The following is a 22,482-nucleotide window of genomic DNA, read 5'->3' as shown; positions in this document are numbered from 1 at the left end:
CCCATTTCAGCAAAAAAAGGTTACTAGTTTAGTCTTTAAGAAAATAAGTTCCCTATTTGTCTATTATACTCACCTAAGTTCCTGGTCACTGGAGACTTCTTCAGTGAAAGTAGGGTCCTTGGTTCCCACGCTTGGGTGCCAAATGTGATGACTGCATATTTTAAAATCAGCTGGAGTCAAGAATTCAGGTTAGGGGAAAATCATTGATCTTTATTCTTAGTGAAGGTGAAGAAGGATGGAAGGTGAAGGGGAATCGGAAGTGAAGGGGGAGGGGGGGTTGCAATAGCAATGTGAGCAGCAATGTGAGTGTCAAGAAGCCAGCCAGCAGTCTCTCTTTCCGCTTCCTTCTCTGCCCCTCTGCCTCCACCCACCAAAATCATCATTTCCTATACAACACATCAGGACTTGCACAAAGAGTGGGCGGGGGCCATTCTTTCTCCAAGCATATATATTAATAGAGTATGGTCCAATTACTATTTAGCCTTTGCTTGGGACCCCAGTGCATCAACTTGATCCTCAGCCCATTACAAGTGGTGATAAAAAATTGATGGGAGGGGATAAAAAGGGACAGTGGTCCCCTTAGATGAATAAGGGGATGCTTCATGCAGACTAGTTAGATTACATCCACTCATCTCATTGTTTTTTTAGTTCTCTACACTATCCTTTCATGTTCTCTGACTTTTTTTGGCCCTGGAGTGTTTTCAGAAAGAAAATACTAAGATTCCTTAATTTGAATTTCTGTTTTCCAGAGAAGGCTCTCAAAGAGTATGTTCTGTAGTTGTGGTTATGTGATAATGAACTAAATTCTAAAGGTTTTACATGTCATTTGAGCCCTTTTGTAACAAGAAAGCACAATCAAGCAAATCAAATTTTTCCATTGTCTATATCTGAAAATGTATATTTACTTTTGTGCCTTTACTCCATTACCTCTCTGTCTAGAGTTTTGTCATCTGAGTTATCTGGACATTGTGATTCCCTGCATTGATCAGACTTCCTGAATTTTTCAGTTGGTTTTCTTTACAGTGTAGTCATTGTCATAAAAATTAATATTCTGGTTCTGCTCACTTCACTCTGTAGTGCAAATCTTTCCAAGTTTCTCTGAGTCTGTTCCTTATGTTCTTTTCAATTATGTAAATAATATTCCATCCTATTTATTTACCAAAATTTATTGATCCATCCCCCAATTGTTGGACAGCTTCTCATTTCCAGTTTTTTTGGCACAACAAAAGTGTTGCTGTGAGGTGTTTTTTTTTTTTCCTCCTACACTTGAGTCCTTACCTACTTCCTTTTATTTCTTTGGGGACCTCCTTCATTGTAATTGCATTGCATATGATCTCCCTTTCTGGGGTGCTGTCTCCTTCAATGCTCCTCACACATTGAAAGTTTTGTCTCTTTGGGTAGTTCACCTTTGAATTGAGCTCTGTCTCTGAGCACCATAACACTGAGTATTTCTGTCTTATACTCTCGCACTTAATTCTTAGTACCTTCCATCAGTGAAGACTTCCTGTGAACCCTTCCTCCAGGGTGGAGATGACTTTGTGAAGGCAGTACCAGCAGAATTCAACTTCTGACAAGGTCTGCCAGGCTTGAAAGCTTCAAGTATAAACTTAGTAGATAACTGTGTTTGTCTTTTATGTAGCAGCCTATCTATTTTTGGAGCAGTTCATCACCAGGATGGTTGCAAGATGATTAATTTTAATGCTCCAACAGTAGTAAAAGATCATCTATTAAGTTACAAAAGATCATAGTCTATGTCAGTAAATAGGGGTGCCTATAACAAAAAGTTTTCTAAATTTCCCTTGCATTGATATCTCATATTGTTCTTTACTTGTTTCATGAACATCAATCTTGTCTTCTGATTAAATTTTAGTTTTTTGACATCAGGGACCATATCTCAACTTCTTTTATATATTCCTATAGTTCCTAGGTCTCATTTAGATCCAGTATTGTTAGTTCCTAGTAAAATAATTAGTAAAGAGATTCCTGTATCAAAATAAATTCTGGAATTAAGTGTTTCCATAGAGACACTACTAGATTATATGGACTTGCTAAAGTCACACAGTCAGTATGTGTCAGAAGAAGGACTTGGATCCACGTATTCCTAACTCTGGGTCACTGTTCTGTCCTCTTTTCTCTGCCTCTTGGAACCCCATGACCCACATTGTTTTTGATTTGTTGCAGATCTCTTTACAGCATGCACTATACCTTCTGCATAATGGAATGGTTGAGGATGCTTACAGGAATCTAAACCAAGCAGAGAGCTGGAGATACGGTGAAATGTCTGCTTCCCAAGAAAAATTAATTAAACTTATCCAGGCCTACAGAGGACTTTTGGATTATTATACATGGTCTAAAAAGAGGACAGAAGTATCCAAATTTGGTGAGTGAATTTCAGTCTTTATCTTATGATATATAGGAATGGAAAGAATGTTGTAAGATTATATTGTTCATTTCTAGACTTCCATTTGTATGTTGCAGAGAAGGAAAATCTCTTGCAAAGGAAATTTCACAATTTCCTTTGGTATAATTTCTAGTATCTTAAAACCCTTCTAAATAGTTAGTTTTATAGTATTTTATGATCATTATTTAAAAAAAAAATCCAGTCAGCATTAATAATTGGTTTTGTCATTTACTTAGTGGAGATTATGGATGTGAATTTTCCTTTGTGCACTTTTGTAATGGAGTTCATTTTACTCTTTTTATAAGACTAATACATGTAAATAATCGAACCTGGTAAATTCTCTCAAACCCAGTTGATTTTCCTATGTATCATGCTATTGTATCAATTTTTATTTTAATTTTAAGTGTGAGCATACTCATTTTCTACAACTGCTGACATGTGAACCATATCTCAACTTCCTAACTTCCCTATTCTTGACTTTCATATCCTCAAGCTTCTAGGTTTATATTACTTGGAATTATTTTGATTTTAGCAACAGTCAAATCCACTGTTGTCCAGCAGTCAGTCCTCATGACAATTATTTTTTTCAAAACCTGCTTTTTCTGATCTGCTAATCCTCAACCCCTGAATAACTCCCATTATCTAATTATCTACTGTTTCTGGGGCTGAGTGTCCCTGAAAAAAGACATGGACTACATCTGATTTCACCTATTACAAATTTGTGTGGCACATAACCACTTCATCTCTCTTTACAGGGAATTAGAAAAGTATTTTGTAACTTTTAAAACACTATATAACTATTAGTAATTGTTTTTATTGCTCTAATTGTTTGTGTTTGTGTCATATCTTCCTAAAAGACTTAACTCCATAAAGGTAGGGCTAATAGTCTTTTTAAACTTTTTATCCCTCTCAGTACCTACCACAGTAGTCTCTTAATAAATGTTTGAATTTAGAGATTTACATTCAGGAAGCTTTCCCTCATTGATTATATAACCTCCACACTGATTCTTTTATTTCATGTCCTCCACACACATAGTTAACATTACATGAATTGGATGTTGATCTGTTGCTTTATTTTGTTAGATTGCTGCTTATGTGAATGTTCAGTTGCCCGAGTTAGTCTATATACATTTTTCAAAGAAAGGGACTCTCATAAAACCATTTCCCTACAAAGCATTTAATGCCCAGGAACAGTCAATGAGTCCTGTAAATGTTTAGGATCAGATTTTAAGTCAATATTTCCCTTTCTCCTTACCCTTTTCTGTATAAAAGACTAAGTAAATATTTGACAACTGGAGCATTTGGTATTCAACTCTTTCCTTCTATAGATTCTACTTGCCTTTCTCTGATAGCTAATATTTCCCCCCTCTTCACATTTCTTTCCTTCCTTTCTTAGAGTAGAGGCTGTTCCATTTTATCTTTTTAACCTGACACAGTGCCTTGCACATATTGTTCTTGAGCAAGGAGATGAAAAATTAGCAAAATGAACTTTTCAGATTTTATTTAGCTTCAAATGACTGCCTGTCAGAACATTTTGTTTAATTAACAAAGAAATAGAACACCTGACCACGTAAGCATCAATCTGGTCATTGTTCTCAGCTTCTGTGGCTTTGAACCATCTGGGTTCGGGGGTATTTGGTTGTGTGGAATCTTAGTGACTGCATCATACCACCCATCTTAATGCCAACTAACAGATTAATTTTCTTTCTGCATATCTTTGATCATGTCACTCCTTATAACTTTTCAATTGTTCCCTGTTGCCTCTCCAAATTCCTTAGCCTGGTATTTAAAGCCCTTTGTTAGAAAATGCCAGCTTCTCTTTGTGATCATGGCTCATCATACTTTCTGCAGGACATTCTGTGCTGCGATAGAGCCTAGACTACTTACATGCATAGCTCAGATTTTTTTTTTTCCTTCCTATTTGTTCATACTAGCTCTCACACTTGCAATTTTTACCCTGTCTTCTCCTCCTTCCTTCTGCTTTCCCTGCCTTTCTGTCTACCAAAATCTTGTTTTTGAAGACCTACTTCAAGCATCATTTTTTCTCTGGGCCCTTCTCTAGTGTTCCCCCTCCCCAAATGAAAACAGCTTTTTCTTCCTCAACCTAGAGTAGCCTTTTTTGCTTAATTCCTCTCTTAGGCATTCACTGTATTTTAATTGTTTATATTTCCTATCTCCCCTGCTGGATTTCAAGCTCCATTAATTTAGGGACAGTGTCTTATCTCTTGGCTATTCTTTGCCACTGATATAGGGCTTGATAAATGGTAATTAAATTTGTTATTGGTATTGTTGCCTTCTTCCTAGTTAAAGGACATAGAACATTTCTTTTGCATTTTTCATGTCATTTTAGTCTGCTGGGTTTTTTTTTTTTTCATTGCTAAATATACATTGGCATTAACTAAATTGATTTTTAGTATTAAGAAACCCTTGTCTCCCTTTTTTTGTTTTATGGGATAGTGATGTATCCCCGATAGTTGCTTCTAGGTGACTAAAAATCTTTGAAAATTGAATCTTTGGGCAGATATGGATGGTTTTGCCACCAATGCAGCAACCCACGATATGCACAGCTACTTCCGACAGGCATCAGTAAATCTTCATGAGATCATTAAAATCCCTGGAGTATGGGACACTTTTGTAAAGAGTTATGTAGAGGTAAGCATATTGCTCAGAATTTAGTTATTTCTTTCCCATCGTAAGTATGTGTAAAGACTTTACTTTCTTTAGTCTTTAACAGCCCAGACCTGATTAATTACTATATCATCGAGTCTTTGAATCTGTATAATTTGTTTATTTTATTAAATGATCTATGAATATTATTTATCTACTTTCATTTTTTTGATAACTTATTTATAACCAAATATTTAGAATGGAATAGGATTCTTTTTTCTCTTCATTATCAAGACTCAAACTGTGGTTATAAATGTAGATACTAATTCATAGCCACTTAGATTTAGAGCTGGAATGAAATCTAGAAATAATAATAGACTAAATTTCTGATTTTTACAGAAGAGGAAATTTGCCTGTGGTTACATAGATACTAGGGTTTGAAATCTAGGTTCTTTGATTCTTAATTCAGCATACTTTGCATTGCACTAGGACACATTCCCGATTCTTCATTAGAAAACCTGAAAAAACATTTTTAATATGCTAGAGATTATAGCATCAGTAAAAAATAAGAATAAATAAATCTAAAAACAGGAACCCAGTGTTATGATGAATTACTTCATGTATTAGGTTATTATATCAATAGCATGAGATAATTGTGGTTAATTTCCATGGACCAATGCTGATCTTTCACCATTTAGTTGCTGATGAAGGGCTATGGCACCATGGAGTCTGTCAAGTGCAAGAGGGTCACACCCTTGAGGTCTTTAGCAGTGAGGTCTACAGAGGATGATTAGTTACTTATTGAGTGCCAGGCTCAGATGTCACCAATTGTAATAATGGCATTATAAAATCATGGATCAGTCACACACACTAAACATAGTGGACAATGAGTAACCTGGGGGGAGGGATGGGCCCCTGAAAAAGAATGAGGATTCCTGCAATGCTCTCTTTTTAATTAGAGAAGGTGAGTTTCTGAATGAAAAAGAAGCTTTTCACTCCTAAGGAAGCTGCTGCTCCTAAAGTGTGGGACTTAGAATCAAGTCAACCAGCTTCAGATACTTTCTAGTTGTGGGACTTTGGGCAGGTAACTAAACCTTTTTTTTTGCCTCAGTTTCCTCAACTGTCAGATGGTAATGGTAATAATAGCTCCTACCTTCAGGGCCGTTGTGAGGATGAAACAAAATATTTATAAAAAGTGCTTAGCACAGTTCCTGGCACATAGTAGGTGCTATGTAAATCCTTATTTCCTTCCCTTCCTCCCCATAAGGATATCCACTGACACTTTTGGGCCCTTTGAGACTAGTCTTTTACTTCAACCTATTATCTGCAATTCTTCCCCTGCTGTAAATGGAGTAGATGGAAATTGTGTGATGGTTAAAACTTGAATATTACATTTCTTCTAGCACAAAGGAAACTTCTTCAGAGTCAAAGTCTATTGAAAGCAAAATTTGCAACATTGCTGGCTGTCTGTACTGTTTTCTGTTTCTTTGTATAACATGCTCAAATGAAACAAATAGTATATTGTGGTCTTATACTGAGTCAATAATGAGGTTTTTAGAAATCTAGTTACCTGAACTGTTACAGATATGTCCTTAATATTTCTGACTTTGTGGGTGACTTCCATTTCCTTATAGATGCTGGAATTCTATGGAGATCAAGATGGAGCCCGGCAGGTGCTCACTGACTATGCCTATGATAACAATTTTCCTTCTAATCCAAATGCTCATATCTACTTATACAAATTTCTGAAGAAAGAAAAGGCACCAGAAGATAAATTGATTAGTGTACTTAAGGTATAACATTTTAAAATTTCAAGTCAATCTTGAATATTGATAAAAATTCTTAAAGGGAAGTTTTCTTTTTCTTTTGCCAAAAGATTAGTTAAAAACTTGCATTCACATTTGATTCAAAATACAACATTCTTAATCTGAAGACTTTAAAATATAAAGCAAAAATACTTTTTCTTCTATACAAAGTGTTTAGGAAACTCATCGAGTCTGGGTATATACCATTGTCACTTAGAGACAGACACCTTTTTCTTTCTTCCATGACGGAGTTTATTCCAGAGTCCGTGAACTTCTTTCTAAAAAAAATTTTGAAAGTTGCATTTTCAATATAATTGATTTCCTTTGTAATACTATATATTTTATACACTTAAAAAGTATATTCTGAGATGGGGTCCAAAAGGCTTCATCCAACATCTAGAGTCGTGGGACAGAAAAAGTGAATAGTACATGTTATAGGAACTAATGAAGAAAAACAGGCACTTATGAGGATAACATGATATTGAAGCTTTTGTCCTTTGTTATTTTTAGAAACTCTCCAGAGAAATAGAGACTCTGATTCAGGGATAGGAAGTTAAAGAAAAACCAAGACTTTATTCTGTTCTATCATTGACTTACGGAGGAGACAGATTCTATTTGAAACCATCAGAAAATGACTGTGGAAAGCCTATCTCTGGTGCTCTCAAAAAATAAGAAATAATGTCGCAAAGTCTGGATTGAGAAGGGATCCTAGGGATTTCTAGTAATAGAAAGACCTGGTCCTTTAAAAACAGTATTTTTAGTTCTGTTTTACTTAATTGATTTCTTAATGTTTATTCTTTTAGTCTTCCTTTATTGCCATGCATGATCTTTAGTTACTTTCTGTATCCTGAGTGTTGGTCCTTGTAGCCACTTGGTGGCACCAAAAATCCAACTTTTTATAAGGTGCAAATGATTTCTTAGCAAGCTACATTTTTTTTTTAAGAATTAATATCACAGCTTATTTTTGTGTTTTTATCCCAAATTCATGAAAGTAATGGGACTGACTTCCTTAGCAACTGCTCATATTGTGATTCTTTTAAAACTGTGCTGTTAGTGGTATTTGACATGTTCCCTTTAACACATTTTTAAAAAGCCAAACACAAAATTGACTACATTGTGATCTGCTAAGTTCCTTGAAAATGTGGGACCAAGACAAATTAGCAAGGAAAAAAATTGAAACGAGCATTTCTTGTGATATGTTAAAATGGAAAAAAAAAGGCATTTTCCACTTGAAATTCTAGTTTTTTCACATGCAGCTTATAATACTACTATATAGTTTAGATACATTTGAATATGGACCTATATTGGCATGGTGCTTTATAATTTTCAAAGCATTTTTATGCACATGATTTAATTTTTTAAAGAATCCTGTGAAGTAAATAGTAGAGTAGAAATTTTTATTTCCATTTTAAAAAATGACCTTTCAGAGCTTTGGTTTCTATAAGTGATTTGTCAAAGGTCTAGTAAAGATGTGATCCTATGTCAGACTGAATGAATGAATAAATGAATGTGCATTTTGCAGTAAAATAATAAAAACATATATATAGTATTTTAAAGTTTTCTAATACTTTACAAATATTACCTTATTTTATCCTCATAATAACCCTGGAAAGTAAGTGCTATTATTATCATCTCGATTCTACAGATGAGAAAAATTAGCCCTCCTAAATTCAGATCTTTCTGACTCCAGGTCTAGCCTCCCCCTGCAGCATTACCCACCCAGCTGCCTCTTGTTAAGTCCTTACATAGGTCCTTACACACTGCTAGGAACTGTGCCCTTGACTTCCTTTTGTATTTGGGTTTTTCCCCCACCACACAAGGCTGCTTATGTTAAAGGCTATTATGATTCTTTCCCAATACTATGTATTTCTTAGCAAATCGTTTATTAAATGCTTTTAGGGATCAAGTAACCTGGCAAGACCTTTTGTACCTATGCAAAATGCTCCTCAAACAAAGCCCTTACCTTCTCTTTTCTGGGAACTTTCATTGCAAGTGAATGTTTCATAATTTCTTATAATCAATAACTGTTACAAATTAACCTAAATTAATTTTTTCCCCTTAAAAATCAATTGTTTTCATTAGTATTGGTTAAAAAAAAAACAAGAAGGAAATATCAATATAATTTTAATGCCAACTAGATAGTTGGTAGAAAAGTCAAGCTGATTTATTATCTGTAGCAAAGATTCCTGCAATATTGTAAAAGAACACATTTTGGAGTAGCCAAAATAGGATAGACAAAACATCTTCACATTGCTTATTTTTCAAAGAAAAAATGTTTTTTGAAGAGGGGGAAGATACTTCTTTGAAATGAGATAAAATCTTAAGAAACAAATTGCTAATATGATAATAACAATAAAGCACTATTCTGTTTTTCAGATTTTGCACCAGATTGTGCCTTCTCATAAGATTATGTTAGAATTTCACATGTTACTTAGAAAATCCAGTAAGTAAAAATTTCAATGAACAGAACATCTTCCTTTTGTGTAAAAAAAAAAAATTGCAGGCTTTTGCCACAATCAGGAAAAGTTAGTGAAGAAAATGTCTGCATGGTTATTTTTCAGTTTATATAACCTGTCATAATCAGTAATAGGCTCCATTTCAGTGATGAAAAAGATACCTTATTGAAAGAAAATAATATGTATACATATATTGTATTTAATATGTACTTTAACATGTATTGGTCTACCTGCCATCTGGGGGAAGGGGTGGGGAAAGAAGAGGAAAAGTTGGAACAGAAGGTTTTGCAAGGGTCAATGCTGAAAAATTACCCATGTATATATCTTGTAAATAAAAAGCTACAATAAAAATAAATAAATAAATAATATATTAAAATACACACACACACACACACACACACACACACACATATATATAACAAGAAAGAAAATAATAATATATAAAATCATTTCCAAGCATAACTGTTTCCAGGCTCTTTACAAAGTTGGAGGTCTCCATTGAATAGGAAGAAAGTCCATCATCTGTTACCTATATTACATTATTGAGGAACTTTGTCCTTTCTCCTGTAGAACTTGCCTTATAAACATTTCACTAATCATTAATTCTTCTATTAAAATGAGTAGGGAAAAGAAATGAAATGAAATTTTGGGCAACTCAGGAAAAAAAGTTTAGAAAAGAGGAGGTTGGAATACTTGATTTATGCTGAGACTTCAGAACTAACAATATGTAATTATCCATATTTTCTATCATACTGACAGTATTATGCTTTTCTTTTAGTATTATCATTAGTAGGAATTTTAATTTGGGTTGTTTTTCAGCAGTGAGAATTTACAGGTATCAAATGCACAGCTCTGTAAGAAGCAAACTAACCAGTTCAATTAACCATGCATATCACAGGCTATGCTTAGTACAATGCATTATTCTAACCTGTGAAAGAGACCAAAATATTTACTAGCCAGCAGTAACACAAAAGACTATAATTTTTGAATCTCTCTCAGTTCAGTACTATACATTAACTTGACTTGATATGATCATTTCAGAGAAAGAAGAACACCATAAATTGGGGCTAGAAGTTTTATTGGCAGTGTTGGATTTTTCTGGTTGCACTGAAAACATAACTGCTTGGAGCTACTTGGCAAAGTACCTAAAACAAATAATGAAGGGGTAAGTATAAAGTATATAGCTGAAACAGTGAAATGTAATGGCCCAGGATTCTGGCTAGTCCCAGTGATGCAGAAAGAGTAGGAGGTTCTGTATCTTATCAATTTTAACAGGTTCCCATTTCCATTTTTCCCCGCATTTACATGTCAAGACAATTTACAAAATTTTGTTTTCCTCCATTCTTGTTTTTTCCTTTTTTAAAAAAATGGTAGGCAATTTAATATAGGTTAGTTTTATATATATGCTTTCATGTAAAACATTTTCATATTTCACAACTGTAAAAGATGAAACAAATCAAAAGGAAAGAAACTACACTTACCCAGCTTGCCTTTCTTTCCTTCTTTTTTTCTTTTGTTAACATGCCAGTTTATGAAAAGGAAGGAAAACATCTGGATAGCCTTTCCTGTATAGGAAAACATACCTATTAAATTTTTTGTGAGAAAATTAATTTTTTTCTGGAATTGGTTTTTAGTGATGAGATAGTTACCCAATTTTGTTCTTTTAGCCAAATGTCTAAATTTGATTCTTAGAGAATTGGTAGCCAATTCTTGGTGGAATATAATGTGTAGAGGTTCTATATAACTAAGATATTATAAATCTTAGGTATGCTAGATTGCTTACCTTTAAAAGTCAAACCATTTGTCTTGTGTTTTTTGTAAACTTGGATTGAGGAGTTTTTTTTATGGTGGTAAGAATTGGAAATAGAGGGAATGCCCATCAATTGGCGAATGCCTGAACAAGTTGAACAATTACTGAAGAAGTATATGGATGCAATGGAATACTATTTGGCTATAAGAAATGATAAGCAGGTAGATTTCTGAAAAATCTGGCAAGACTTACATGAAGTAAACAGAACCAGGAGAACACTGTACACAATAATAACATTGTGCAATGATCAACTATAATTGATTTAGCTCTTCTCAGCAATAGAATGATCCAAGACAATTCCAAAAGACTCATGACAGAAAATGCTATCTACAACCAGAGAAAGAACTTTGGAGTCTGAATACAAATTGAAGCATATTATTTTTACTTGTTTTTGTATTTGTGGCTTTTCCCTTTTGTTTTGTTTCTTCTTTTACAACATAAATAATGTGAAAATATGTTTCCATGATTGCACATGTATAACCTCCATCAGATTGCTTGCTGTTTTGGGGAGGGGGGAGGAAGGGAAGAAGAGAAAAAAATTGGAACTCCAAATATTACAAAAATGAATGTTGAAAACTATTTTTACGTGTAATTAGAAAAATAAAATGCTTTTTTGCCAAGAAGAGAATAAGATAAAATAATAAGAAATATTGGTTGCTGATTTAAGATGGCCTTTCAAGCACATATACTCATTAAGTGAAGTTGGAGAGTAAAATTTTTCCTGAGTGGATGAATGAAAAATAAGTCAGATGGAAATTTACTTAAAAAAAAATTTATTCCTGCAATGTTCTGCCTTATACATATGTGGTCCTAATTTAAAAACATTTTCCTTTCCATTTTTCAAATGCTTTACTAAAATTAGTCTGTTTTCCAGCCCTATACTCCCTCTCCCCATTTTTCTCCTTTAGAAAGCACCAAGAATGGGTTCAGGAGGCGTGGAGCTCTAGAAAGGATTGGTGGCCAACATTTCACTTCAGCTACTATCTAGCAAAAAAGAATTGGAAAGAAAATAGGATTCTGGCACTGAAAAAAGCTTTCACGTCTGGAATACTGTTGGGAAAAGGTATGTGCCTTTATTCCTCTATGTTAAGTGTCACTATGAGGAGTAACTGTTGACCTCAACTCCCAAGAATATCTATCTGTATAGTTGCTTAAATCGAAATTATTTAATGGGCAGAAACATACTTATTAAGTGGGTGGTATTGGACACAGTGTATTGCAAGTGTTTTGCATATAATTTTCTCCCCTCAACAAAGCAGAATGGGAGAGTGGTTAGAGATTCAGATAAGATGCCTGGCAAGAATTACTGGAGATCGGGTCTATTTGTCTGGTGAATGCCATGTACATTTTTATATCATGATCATATTTGACTTGTCTTGCTATCTATTGGTTTAAAGTATTATTTCTAGCAGTGTTATATGGCATTCTGAGGTGCAAGATGAAGTTGGAAACAGCCCACTGTCTTAAATGATGTCTGTGGCCAGCTTGAAATTTTTGGGGACTTCACTGCTTTTTCCAGTCAGGGAATTGAAAATATCATTTATTAACCATATTGTAGTAATGGCAGTTTAGATTAATTTTTTTTCTTCTACTGTAGCAATTTCTTCTGTAAGGAATAGAAGTATATCTGTTAGCCCAACAAACAAACCCTTCTAAGAGAAAAAAGGAGACAATCTTTACTTTGTGAATGATGTTGGCTGCTTGACAAAACTCTCATTCTCTTGATACCACTTCAGTGTGGAGAGGCAGATAGCATTGAAATAAGTGCTGTGCAGTGACTGTTAATGTCAGTCTCCAGCAAAGCATGTTTAGTGAGGCTGGTCCAAGAGGCTACAGGAGGATCTCACAGTGATATTTGCTAAAATATCTGCCTTCCGAGAGTATAAAAAATAATCTGAAGAGGTCCTGCCTTCCTTGGATTCCATAATTCATAATTTTTTAAAGATTTATTTTAATTAATTAAAATAACTCATTAATATGGCCCTTTATGACTTATAAAACATTTCTCATTTTATCACTTTTTACAAACTTGAATGTTGATACTATAGGGTCTACCTGCTAATACTATAGGTATTAAACTACAAGTGGCTAAGTGGCACACTGGATAGTGAGCTGGGTCTGGAATCAGAAGACTCAGTTTCAGACATTTTCTAGCTGTGTGACTCTGGATAAGTCACTTAATCCTGTTTGCTTCAGTTTCCTTATCCGTAAGATGAGCTGGAGAAGGAAATGGTGAACTGCTTCCTTCTTGTCTTTGCCAAGAATACTCCAAATGAGGTCATACAGAGTCAGACACGCCTGAAATAACTTTATTACTACAAGTCTATATCACTAATTGTTATAGATGAAGAAACTAAGAGGTTAAGTCACTTGTCTATCATCCTATAGCAAGTAAGCATCAGAAAAAGAATCAAGCTTGGGTCTCCTTGACTTCAGTTCTGTTGTTCTTTATAGTCTGACTTTCCTTGCTCTCCCTCCACCCCTCCCTCTGTCCTCTTCCCTTATAGTTAAACATTAAAAAATTATTCTCAGCTCTGGAGTTGGAAGACCTATGTTTGAGTCCTCGTTCTGCTTGCTCCGTGCTAGCTGAATGATCCTCACCAGTTATATAATCTCTTTCGGTCTCATTTTCCTCACAGACTTAGGAGGAAAACACTTTTAAAAAGTATTATTATTAAATGGTTATATAGCTGAATAAATAGCTATTGATTGATTGAATAGCATAATTTCATGAAGTAATTTTTATATTTAATATAGCTTGTTTGCTTATGCTTTTATATTTTATATTTAATGTAGCTTATTTAATATGATCTGTGAAATACAAGTTCCACAGATATGACATATAATCAAACTTAGTGAAATCGTGTGTAACAATTCATAAAACCATGTTATTTATCTTTGTAGACATATATATCTTTGGAAAAGTGAATATAATTATAGCTTATACAATTTCAAGGAAAGCTGATAAAATTCCCTGCTAAGGGAAGACATGTAAAAATACATATATGCATATAGATATATAAGTATATGTACACACTTGCATATGTGTGTGTGTGTGTATATGTGTGTCTATCAATATGTATATGTGAGATGGAAAGATGGAAAATACAAATAGACAATGATTTAGGCCTAGAATTAAACAAAAGAACAAAAGACAGAGTGAGAGATTGTCTTCAGGAAATTGTATTTGTGTGTGTGTGCGTGATAATGTAGAGTAGCAAAGATCGGCATAACACCCATAACACTTTCATTTAAAGACACATGATTCCAAATTTACAATTTATTAATCAAATCTTACTTTGCCAAATTAGTATTTATATCTCAATGTGGATACTTCTGATGCCATGGGAATTTAATTCATACTTGTCTTTTAATTATTTCTTATAGATGGAAAGAAACAACCAAAACAGAGTTGGCTTTCTCATATGTCATAGCAACAGTTCTTTATCTGGGGTCTGGGAACTTGTTTTTAAAATATTTTGATAACTATATTCTAATTGATTTCTGTGCAATCCAATGTATTTTATTTTATGCACTTAAGAACATTTTTCCCTGAGGAGGAATTGATAGCTTCCACCAGGTGACCAAAAAGGGGTCTATGACAAAAAAAGAATTAAGCAGCTCTGTCTTTGAGGAAGTTACTTGAACTGGTCTCTGATAAAGTTCTTTTAATTGCCTTGAGTTAGGAAAAGTAAATCAATAATTTACTCAATACTTCATGGTAATTGTAAATCCTAAGGTACAGTAAGCCATATGGGCTAATTTTTATTATTAATTCCTCAACACTCAAATGGATCTGTAATCTCATCAGTTTTAATTATTCTTTTCCATGATTCTGCTTTAAACCTATCTCTATCTTTCTGTCTTATGTGACTCTTGCCAATGTCCTTCCCCAAATTCACCACAGAGAATCTACTCAAATGCTCTAGAAATCCACATTGCTGTCTCCCTAGAAAGGGACCATTAGTGATATGTATCTCTCATCTTTATCATATCACCAAGCATATTACCTCCTCTTAATGTTTTCTTGATGACTTCTTTATTCCCATTCTTTTTCAAAGTTCCTCATTGGTTTTGCAATGCTCATACTTACCATGTGTCTTTGCATCATTCCATCATTTCCATCATTATCATACTCATTAGTTCTTTTTGTGTCTGTGGTATTTCTTATTTCATAACCATCCAATAGCACTGGTGGGATTTGATATTAAAAAGATGGCCCTTTGTTTCTGGTAGAAGTTTAAAGTCATGAAAGGAATTTTAGTTTTCTGAAGACATTCTATCCCATTCTCAGCTTCTTATTTAATTCTGCATTTAAATCATTGTCCATTTGTATTTTCCATCTTGACATTTCACATATACATACTGATTGACAAGCTCTATAGGTGTCTTGTTCTGTTCTTCTCTTCTTTCCTTGCCCCAAGTTCTTAATCTTGTTCCATAAAACTATTAAGAGTTTTAGTTCAGAAGATACAAAGCAAAGTGTGGGTCACAGAGAATTTAGATATTTTACTGGTATATGGTATAGTGTTTTTTTTTTTTTTTTTTTAATAATTATAACTTTTTATTGACAGAACCCATGCCTGGGTAATTTTTTTACAACATTATCCCTTGCACTCACTTCTGTTCTGACTTTTCCCCCTCCACCTCTTTCCCCTTTCCACCCCTCCTCCAAATGGCAAGCAGTCCTATACATGTTAAATATGTCACAGTATATCCTAGATACAATATATGTGTGCAGCAGGTAGAAATAACTTGGAAGAAAAATAAAAATGCTTACAGTTTACATTCATTTCCCAGTGTTCTTTCTTTGGGTGTAACTGCTTCTGTCCATCTTTGATCAGTTGGAACTGAGTTAGATCTCTTTGTCAAAGAAATCCACTTCCATCAGAATACATCCTCATACAGTATCGTTGTTGAGGTATATAATGATCTCCTGGTTCTGCTCCTTTCACTTAGCATCAGTTTGTGTAAGTCTCTCCAAGCCTCTCTGTATTCATCCTGCTGGTCATTTCTTACAGAAAAATAATATTCCATAACATTCATATACCACAATTTACCCAGCCATTCTCCAATTGATGGGCATCCATTAATTTTCCAGTTTCTAGCCACTACAAACAGGGCTGCCACAAACATTTTGGCACATACAGGTTCCTTTCCCTTCTTTAGTATCTCTTTGGGGTCTATGTGGTATAATTTTGATTGGGGAACACTGACAGATCACATACTATATATATATATAGTATATCAGTATGTGATACTATATATATATATATATATTCATCACTGAAGCAGTTTAATAATTGTTTATTCAATTCTTAAAATAAAAAAATATACACTATAATGATGATGAATTAAAAGTATGATCATAGCATATGAATTTCAGCACATTATGTTACTAATATTGGAAAGCAATTTTATTCAGCAGTATAATCACTGATCTTATACTCAAACTGCTTATATGTTTTATAAGTATATTCACAATATTACTATCTAAATTTTTATTTCTCTTCAGAAAGATTTGGAGGAGGAGCTCTGTCTCCTTCTGATACCTACACTTCCTATCTCCTAAAAAACAATGTCCATTCTCTCCCATGGCTCTATAGTCTGTCTCCATGCCAAGGCTAACCACTTTACCTATGTCCTTGTTACCATTCCCTTCTTTCTTCTATGAGACTTTATTCCCATTGAACATCAGCTATCTTGTTAAAAATCTTCAATTTCTCTTTATTAACTTGTTTCCTCTCTATTGCTTTATCAGCATGCCCAGAACATCCTGTTCATAAAAGCCTTCCCTAAGGCTTTCTGCTCTACTCTCATACTCCTATATCTTCCCTCCCGAATGTCATCGCCAGATCCCCAGTATAAACTAAATACTTTTGTTTTCTTTCCTTGTTTTCCTTTCAATCTTTATGTATTCTCTTGGAATATGACTCTGAACCCCACCACTCTATTGAAACTGCTCTCTGAGACTGCCGTGACTTCTGTGAAATCCAGGGGATTTTCTCTGCTCTTGAGACTATAGATCTAAAGTAGAAAAGTGCCTCAGAGCCTGTAACCTAGTCTCCCTGTGCTGGGGAAGGAAGATTAAATGATTTGCCTTAGATGATATGGGGTGTGTCTAAGGTAGAATTTGAATCGAAGATCTTGCCTTTCAGAGGCAGCGCCTTTTCTTCTCTACTCTGTTTTTGGGAACAGTGACTGTTCCTTCCTTCCTAGGTTTTTGTGACATTGAATTTTCCTTTTCTTTCTCTCAGCTTTTAAATTACTTCTCATTCACCTTTTCTGGATCATCTTCCATGTTGCATGAGGGAATGAGAATGCCCTACGGCCCTGTCCTGAGACCTCATCTCTTTATTGTCTGCACTTTCTCTCTGATTAATCTTATATCTTCCCATGTGTTTACCTGCCCCCAGCCTCATCTCAATCCTAAGCACTAATTCTACATCCCCAGTGGCCTGCTGAACTTCTTCCCTTTGGGTTCCATAAGCATCTCAAACTCAGTATTTTAAAGAGAACTTATTATCTTCCCACTCCCAATCTCAATTCCTCTTCCTCCTCACGTTACATTTCTATTAGAGGTCCCCTCCTTCTAGTTGCCCAGGCTTATGACCTCAGCATCAACCTTCACTCTTCTCACTCTCACCTTTTCCCCTGCCAACAAAAAGAATGAGAATTATATGTTGTGGTCCACACTCAGTTCCCACAGGCCTCTCTCTGGGTGTAGATAGCTCTTTTTATCACTGAACAATTGGAACTGGTTTGAATCATCTCATTGTTGACGAGAGAGCCACATCTGGCAGAATTGATCATTGCATAATCTTGTTGTTGCTGTTTATAATGATCTCCTGGTTCTGCTCATTTCACTCAGCATCAGTTCATGTAAGTCTCTCCAGACCTCTTTGAAATCATCCTTTCTGGTCATTTCTTATAGAATAATAATATTCCATAACATTCATACACCATAACTTATTCAGCCATTCTCCAGTTGATGGGCATGCACTCAATTTCCAGTTTCTGGCCACTACAAAGAGGGCTGCCACAAACATACAGGTCCCTTTCCCTGCTTTAAGACTCTTTGGGATATAAGCCCAGTAGAAACACTACTGGATCAAAGGGTATATGGTCAGTTTTATAGCCCTTTGAGATCTGGTTGGCTTTTACAGCCCTTCCTTCTCTGGTTCCTGTTTATCATTCCAGATCAATGACAGATTATTTCCTGCCCATAAGCTTTTACAGTGAAACTGTCTTACCTGGTTTGCAAGTCTATCTCCCAGCTCCATGATTTTGCATGGGCTTTCCTTCCTGTCTGGAGCACTCTCTTTCATCACCTCCACTTAAATTCCCAGTTTCCTTCAAAGCATAGCTTATGTGTCACCTTCTGTAGGAGGTCTTTATTGATCCTTCCTCCTTTCCCCTCATTCTTTTTATATTTATTCTGATGCATTTTGCCTATCTTCATCACTATTTACCTCCAGGAGAATATGATCTAGAGGACAGGGACTATTTCATTTTTAATATTCCTATTCACATAATTGTCACTCAATAAATGCTAGGCCAAGTTTTATCAAATTATTGCTCTTCTGGATAAAGATCTATATAATAAGAGGTGGGTGGTCTGTGGGATAGAGATTCTTGGCATAGGTAATAAAATAAGGTTGAAGTAAAAAATAACAATTTAAAGGTAAGTTTTGTGTCAGATTTTTAATATCTACTTTTTGTTTTTTAGGTTGCAAATATTTTATGTATGTTTCTAAACAAGGTCATAAAAGCCGAGAGAAAAGCATTAAAACAATGAAGAAATTTGTGATGAAGCACAATATCTTAGATTCAGAAGAACGTTAGTGTTGCAGAATTATGACATAATGAAGAAATCACTAAAATTAGAGTCAAAAGATAGATCTGGATTTATGTCCTAGTTTTAACATTTGTGTAATCTTGAGAAAGTCTCAAAGCTTTGAAATTCAGTTCCCTCATCTATAAAATGGGGGAAGTAACACTTTCTCTGCCAACCTCACAAGATGACTGTGAGAAGGGCATTTGATGAATGTAAAACATTATAAAAATGTGTACACAAAGTACTTCTGTTAAAAGAAGGCGGTCTTCAAGAAAAAATTATTTTTCTGTTTAAATTGTTATAATCTGTTTTGCAAAGAAAACTTATTTCAGCATAACTGTAGCTCCACTGTAATTATAATGTTTATTATATGTTTCTAACTTTTTTATGGAATAAAAAATAATTCTTCCAAGATGGAATGCTGTATTTGTTAAGTGAGTCTGTCCTTTATTTCTATAAATGAAAAGTGAGATGCAGTGGGGTTCTTTGGGGTCTTTCCCAGGCTGAATGAAAATATGTTCCTGATAGTGAATCCAAGAGGTACTATTGGTTCTGTCTATTTGGGATAAAATGAGCTTTGGTTTCCATTTTAGTTCGTCTGGGTTATCCTTCAGGTTAATTGAATCATCACTGAGGTTTTTCCGATGTGAGGGAGTGTAAACAGTACCTGGGATCATTTGTGAGTGTTTTGAGTAAGCAAATATTTCAGATATTATAGATAACAACACATTGTCAATTGAAATAAACATTATAAGAGCAGTTAGAGAAAATGTTATAAATGAAAGATCTGTTCCTGGGCAGCTCTTAAGTTGAGCTCTAACAGATTAAAGTAGGAGGGGGGAGGGACAAATGAAATTCTGTGGGCTGACAACTCTCCCCTGATAGCAGAATGCTGACATGCTCTGTTGTCAGACATCCAAAAAATTCCTCTATTAGTCCAAATTGGAAGAAGAAAACCTTTAATTGTCTCAAACTGTTCTCTCCAAACCTCTGACCCAGAACCAACTTCCAGGGTAAGTGAAAGATCTTAATTGATTTGTATCTCAAAGCATTCTCAAATATCAGCCTTATGGCTTGCCCTTTAACCTGCAAAAGTAGACTCTTCCATCCCAACTGTATCCTCCTTTGGGATAATGGTTGTCTAGCAAAGCATTCAGAGCTGTGAGTGAACTAGGAAAAACTGTTTTTCAGAAACCAGAACCTTGTAGGGGAAGGCAGATTGGCAAGACTGGACTGGGACCAGAAGCCTCAGCCTCTGGCAGAGTTAAAATCTGTTCCTGAAGGAGGTTATCACCTGAGAGATAGGGACAAGTGTTATCTTGAATGAACCATTTCTATTTAAACTCTATTTAAATATGTGACTGTAGCTTGTTCTGGATTGTGTTCAGAAGTATCCGGCCTCATTCCTTCCATTGCATGCCCCCAAACAACATAGTTGGCTGCATTTTCTTTGGATTGATTGCTAATCATTTCCTCATCCTTCAGATGGGCGGCCACCCGATATAAAGTCTCTGCCATCGGGACTTCACAACCCCCCTCACCACTATGTCATTGATATAGGGCTGTATAACAATATACTTAGGGACCTGTTCAATACTGTGCCTTGTGGTAGATAAGGGAGAGTCGGGGTAATCTTGGGGAAGATAGTGAAGCTTTTGCGGACTCCTTCCAGGTAAAAAAGAATTGCTAGTCTCAACCCCAACAGTAGAGTATGTTATTAGCAAGGTTAACAAACTCCATATCACTTATGCCCCTAGTAATAGTAATAACAGAGCTAAGCTGACTGCTCACAGCTTCCACAACTGGAATGACAACTTTGTTCAACACCCTGTAGGAATAGCTTCCAGGTGCCATCTCCTCTCCTCACAGCCTTCTCGTCCCCTCTCAGGCTGATTTTATTTTTGACTAAGTAAAAGACCATTCTTTGCCTCAATTCTTAGTTAGTCATAAAATCAGTAAAACTGAGATTTGTTAAAGATCTCAGCTTAAACAAGTCAAGGTCTCCCCCTGCATCCAGGGCCATCTCCAGTCGTCCTGATCTAGATCTGGCCACTGGACCCAGAGGGCTCTGGAGGGGAGAGTGAGAGCGGTGACTTTGCCAGCCCTCCCGCACTTAAATCCACTTCACTTGCATGTCACGGTATCACTTCCCTGTGTCCTCAAGAACAAAGGACAAACTAACAATGGGAGTTGGTGTAGTAAAGTACCCTGGCCTCCATTTCCATTACCAAGAGGAAACTAGTTTTCATTCCTCCCAGCACCCAGTACTATTTGGGGTTAACTACAAAAGCTAGCTCTGCTATCTCCACAGGTTTCCCTTTACTCTATACTCCTCAAGAGAAGTTCCCTATATCAATGAAATTATAGGTATAGTCCAAATCAAATCAAATGGGCCAATTAAAAATGATCACAGATATCACAGCCTAGTCAGTCTTACCATTCCCAAGCTCAGTTGAATCTTTGTAGTGACAGGATTTCCATGATCAAGGACAGGGAGAATCAGTAGAGCTTGGGTTGAGAGCTAAGACAGCCACCCACTATACAGAGGGCTATGACAAGGGTCCTTTAAAAAACAAAAAGACAAACAAAAAAACAAAAAACTAATGCCAGAAAATTCCATACTCTCACAAAGGCAATTCATGTTGACCATGTTACAGGAAGGCACAGAGGGCACAATGTTGAAACCTGACTTTGGAGCCCCTTGCTTTGTCTTAGCTCTATACTCACTTGTAAAATGGGGATAATAATAATACCTATTTCCCATCATCCTAAGGATCAGATGAGGTGTCTATAAAATACTTTGCAAATCTTAAAGTACCATATATTTAAATGTAAATCAGGAGGAGTAGGGATTAGAGAAACATCTGGGGCTAGACATTTAACTTCTCTCTCCTTCACTTTCTTTATCTTTAGAATGAGGATAATAGTAGCATTTAACCAGGTTATTATGAAGATGAAATGCTTTGCAAAGGAGTATTGGACCTGGAAAAAGAAAGACTTGAATTCAGTGCAGCCTGAGTCACTTTCTAGCTGTGGGTTCCTAGGCAATTCATGTAATCTCTGCCTCAATTTTGGCACTTACATCTATTACTCTGTACTGCTGTTTAATCCAACAGTGATTAAATCAAAGTGTAGATCTTTCCTATGAAACTTCCTCCCCTCTCTGAAATTTTACATTTTCATCCTTAAAAATTCATTCATTCTAACTAAGCAACTTGCTCCAATAACCACAAAACCCAAAAAGTCATCACTTGTTCTGTACATCTTATGGCCTGCAGTCAAAAACAACACCATTAAGCCTGACTTCACAAATTCAGTGTCTAGAAATACTAGAATTTTGTTATTTTAAAATTATTTCTACACTTTACTACCTGAAGCTTTATACAATTAAAAAAAAAAAAAAAGAAAAGCTTTTTATGAAAGAAATGCCCTTTTCATGGAAACCTTAGTTCTATGAAAAAAAGGCAACTGAAACTCAAATAGACATCAAATAACCCCAAAATACTGGCAAGTATTCCATAAAATAGGGAAATGTTCATTCCAAATTGGGGTGAGGATAATCCTTC

At 35.3% G+C, this 22,482-nt stretch overlaps 1 protein-coding gene across 2 annotated transcripts in view; it reads left to right on the top strand.

The window, feature by feature from the left end:
* Window positions 1-19,342, top strand: part of TAF1A (TATA-box binding protein associated factor, RNA polymerase I subunit A) — a 37,776-nt gene extending 18,434 nt beyond the window's left edge. For both annotated transcript variants that reach the window (XM_051993352.1, XM_051993350.1), the window contains 7 exons: window positions 2,182-2,380; window positions 4,923-5,053; window positions 6,643-6,801; window positions 9,190-9,256; window positions 10,311-10,434; window positions 11,988-12,142; window positions 18,809-19,342. In XM_051993352.1, the coding sequence (XP_051849312.1) occupies window positions 2,182-2,380; window positions 4,923-5,053; window positions 6,643-6,801; window positions 9,190-9,256; window positions 10,311-10,434; window positions 11,988-12,142; window positions 18,809-18,924 (951 nt within the window). In that variant the 3' untranslated portion in view covers window positions 18,925-19,342. The remainder of the gene's footprint in view (window positions 1-2,181; window positions 2,381-4,922; window positions 5,054-6,642; window positions 6,802-9,189; window positions 9,257-10,310; window positions 10,435-11,987; window positions 12,143-18,808) is intronic.
* Window positions 19,343-22,482: the final 3,140 nt, after the last annotated feature.

The sequence above is a fragment of the Antechinus flavipes genome, chromosome 4 (assembly GCF_016432865.1).
Source record: "Antechinus flavipes isolate AdamAnt ecotype Samford, QLD, Australia chromosome 4, AdamAnt_v2, whole genome shotgun sequence".
In the NCBI taxonomy this organism is placed as follows: Eukaryota; Metazoa; Chordata; class Mammalia; order Dasyuromorphia; family Dasyuridae; genus Antechinus; species Antechinus flavipes.
This window is presented reverse-complemented; position numbering and strand designations above follow the sequence as displayed.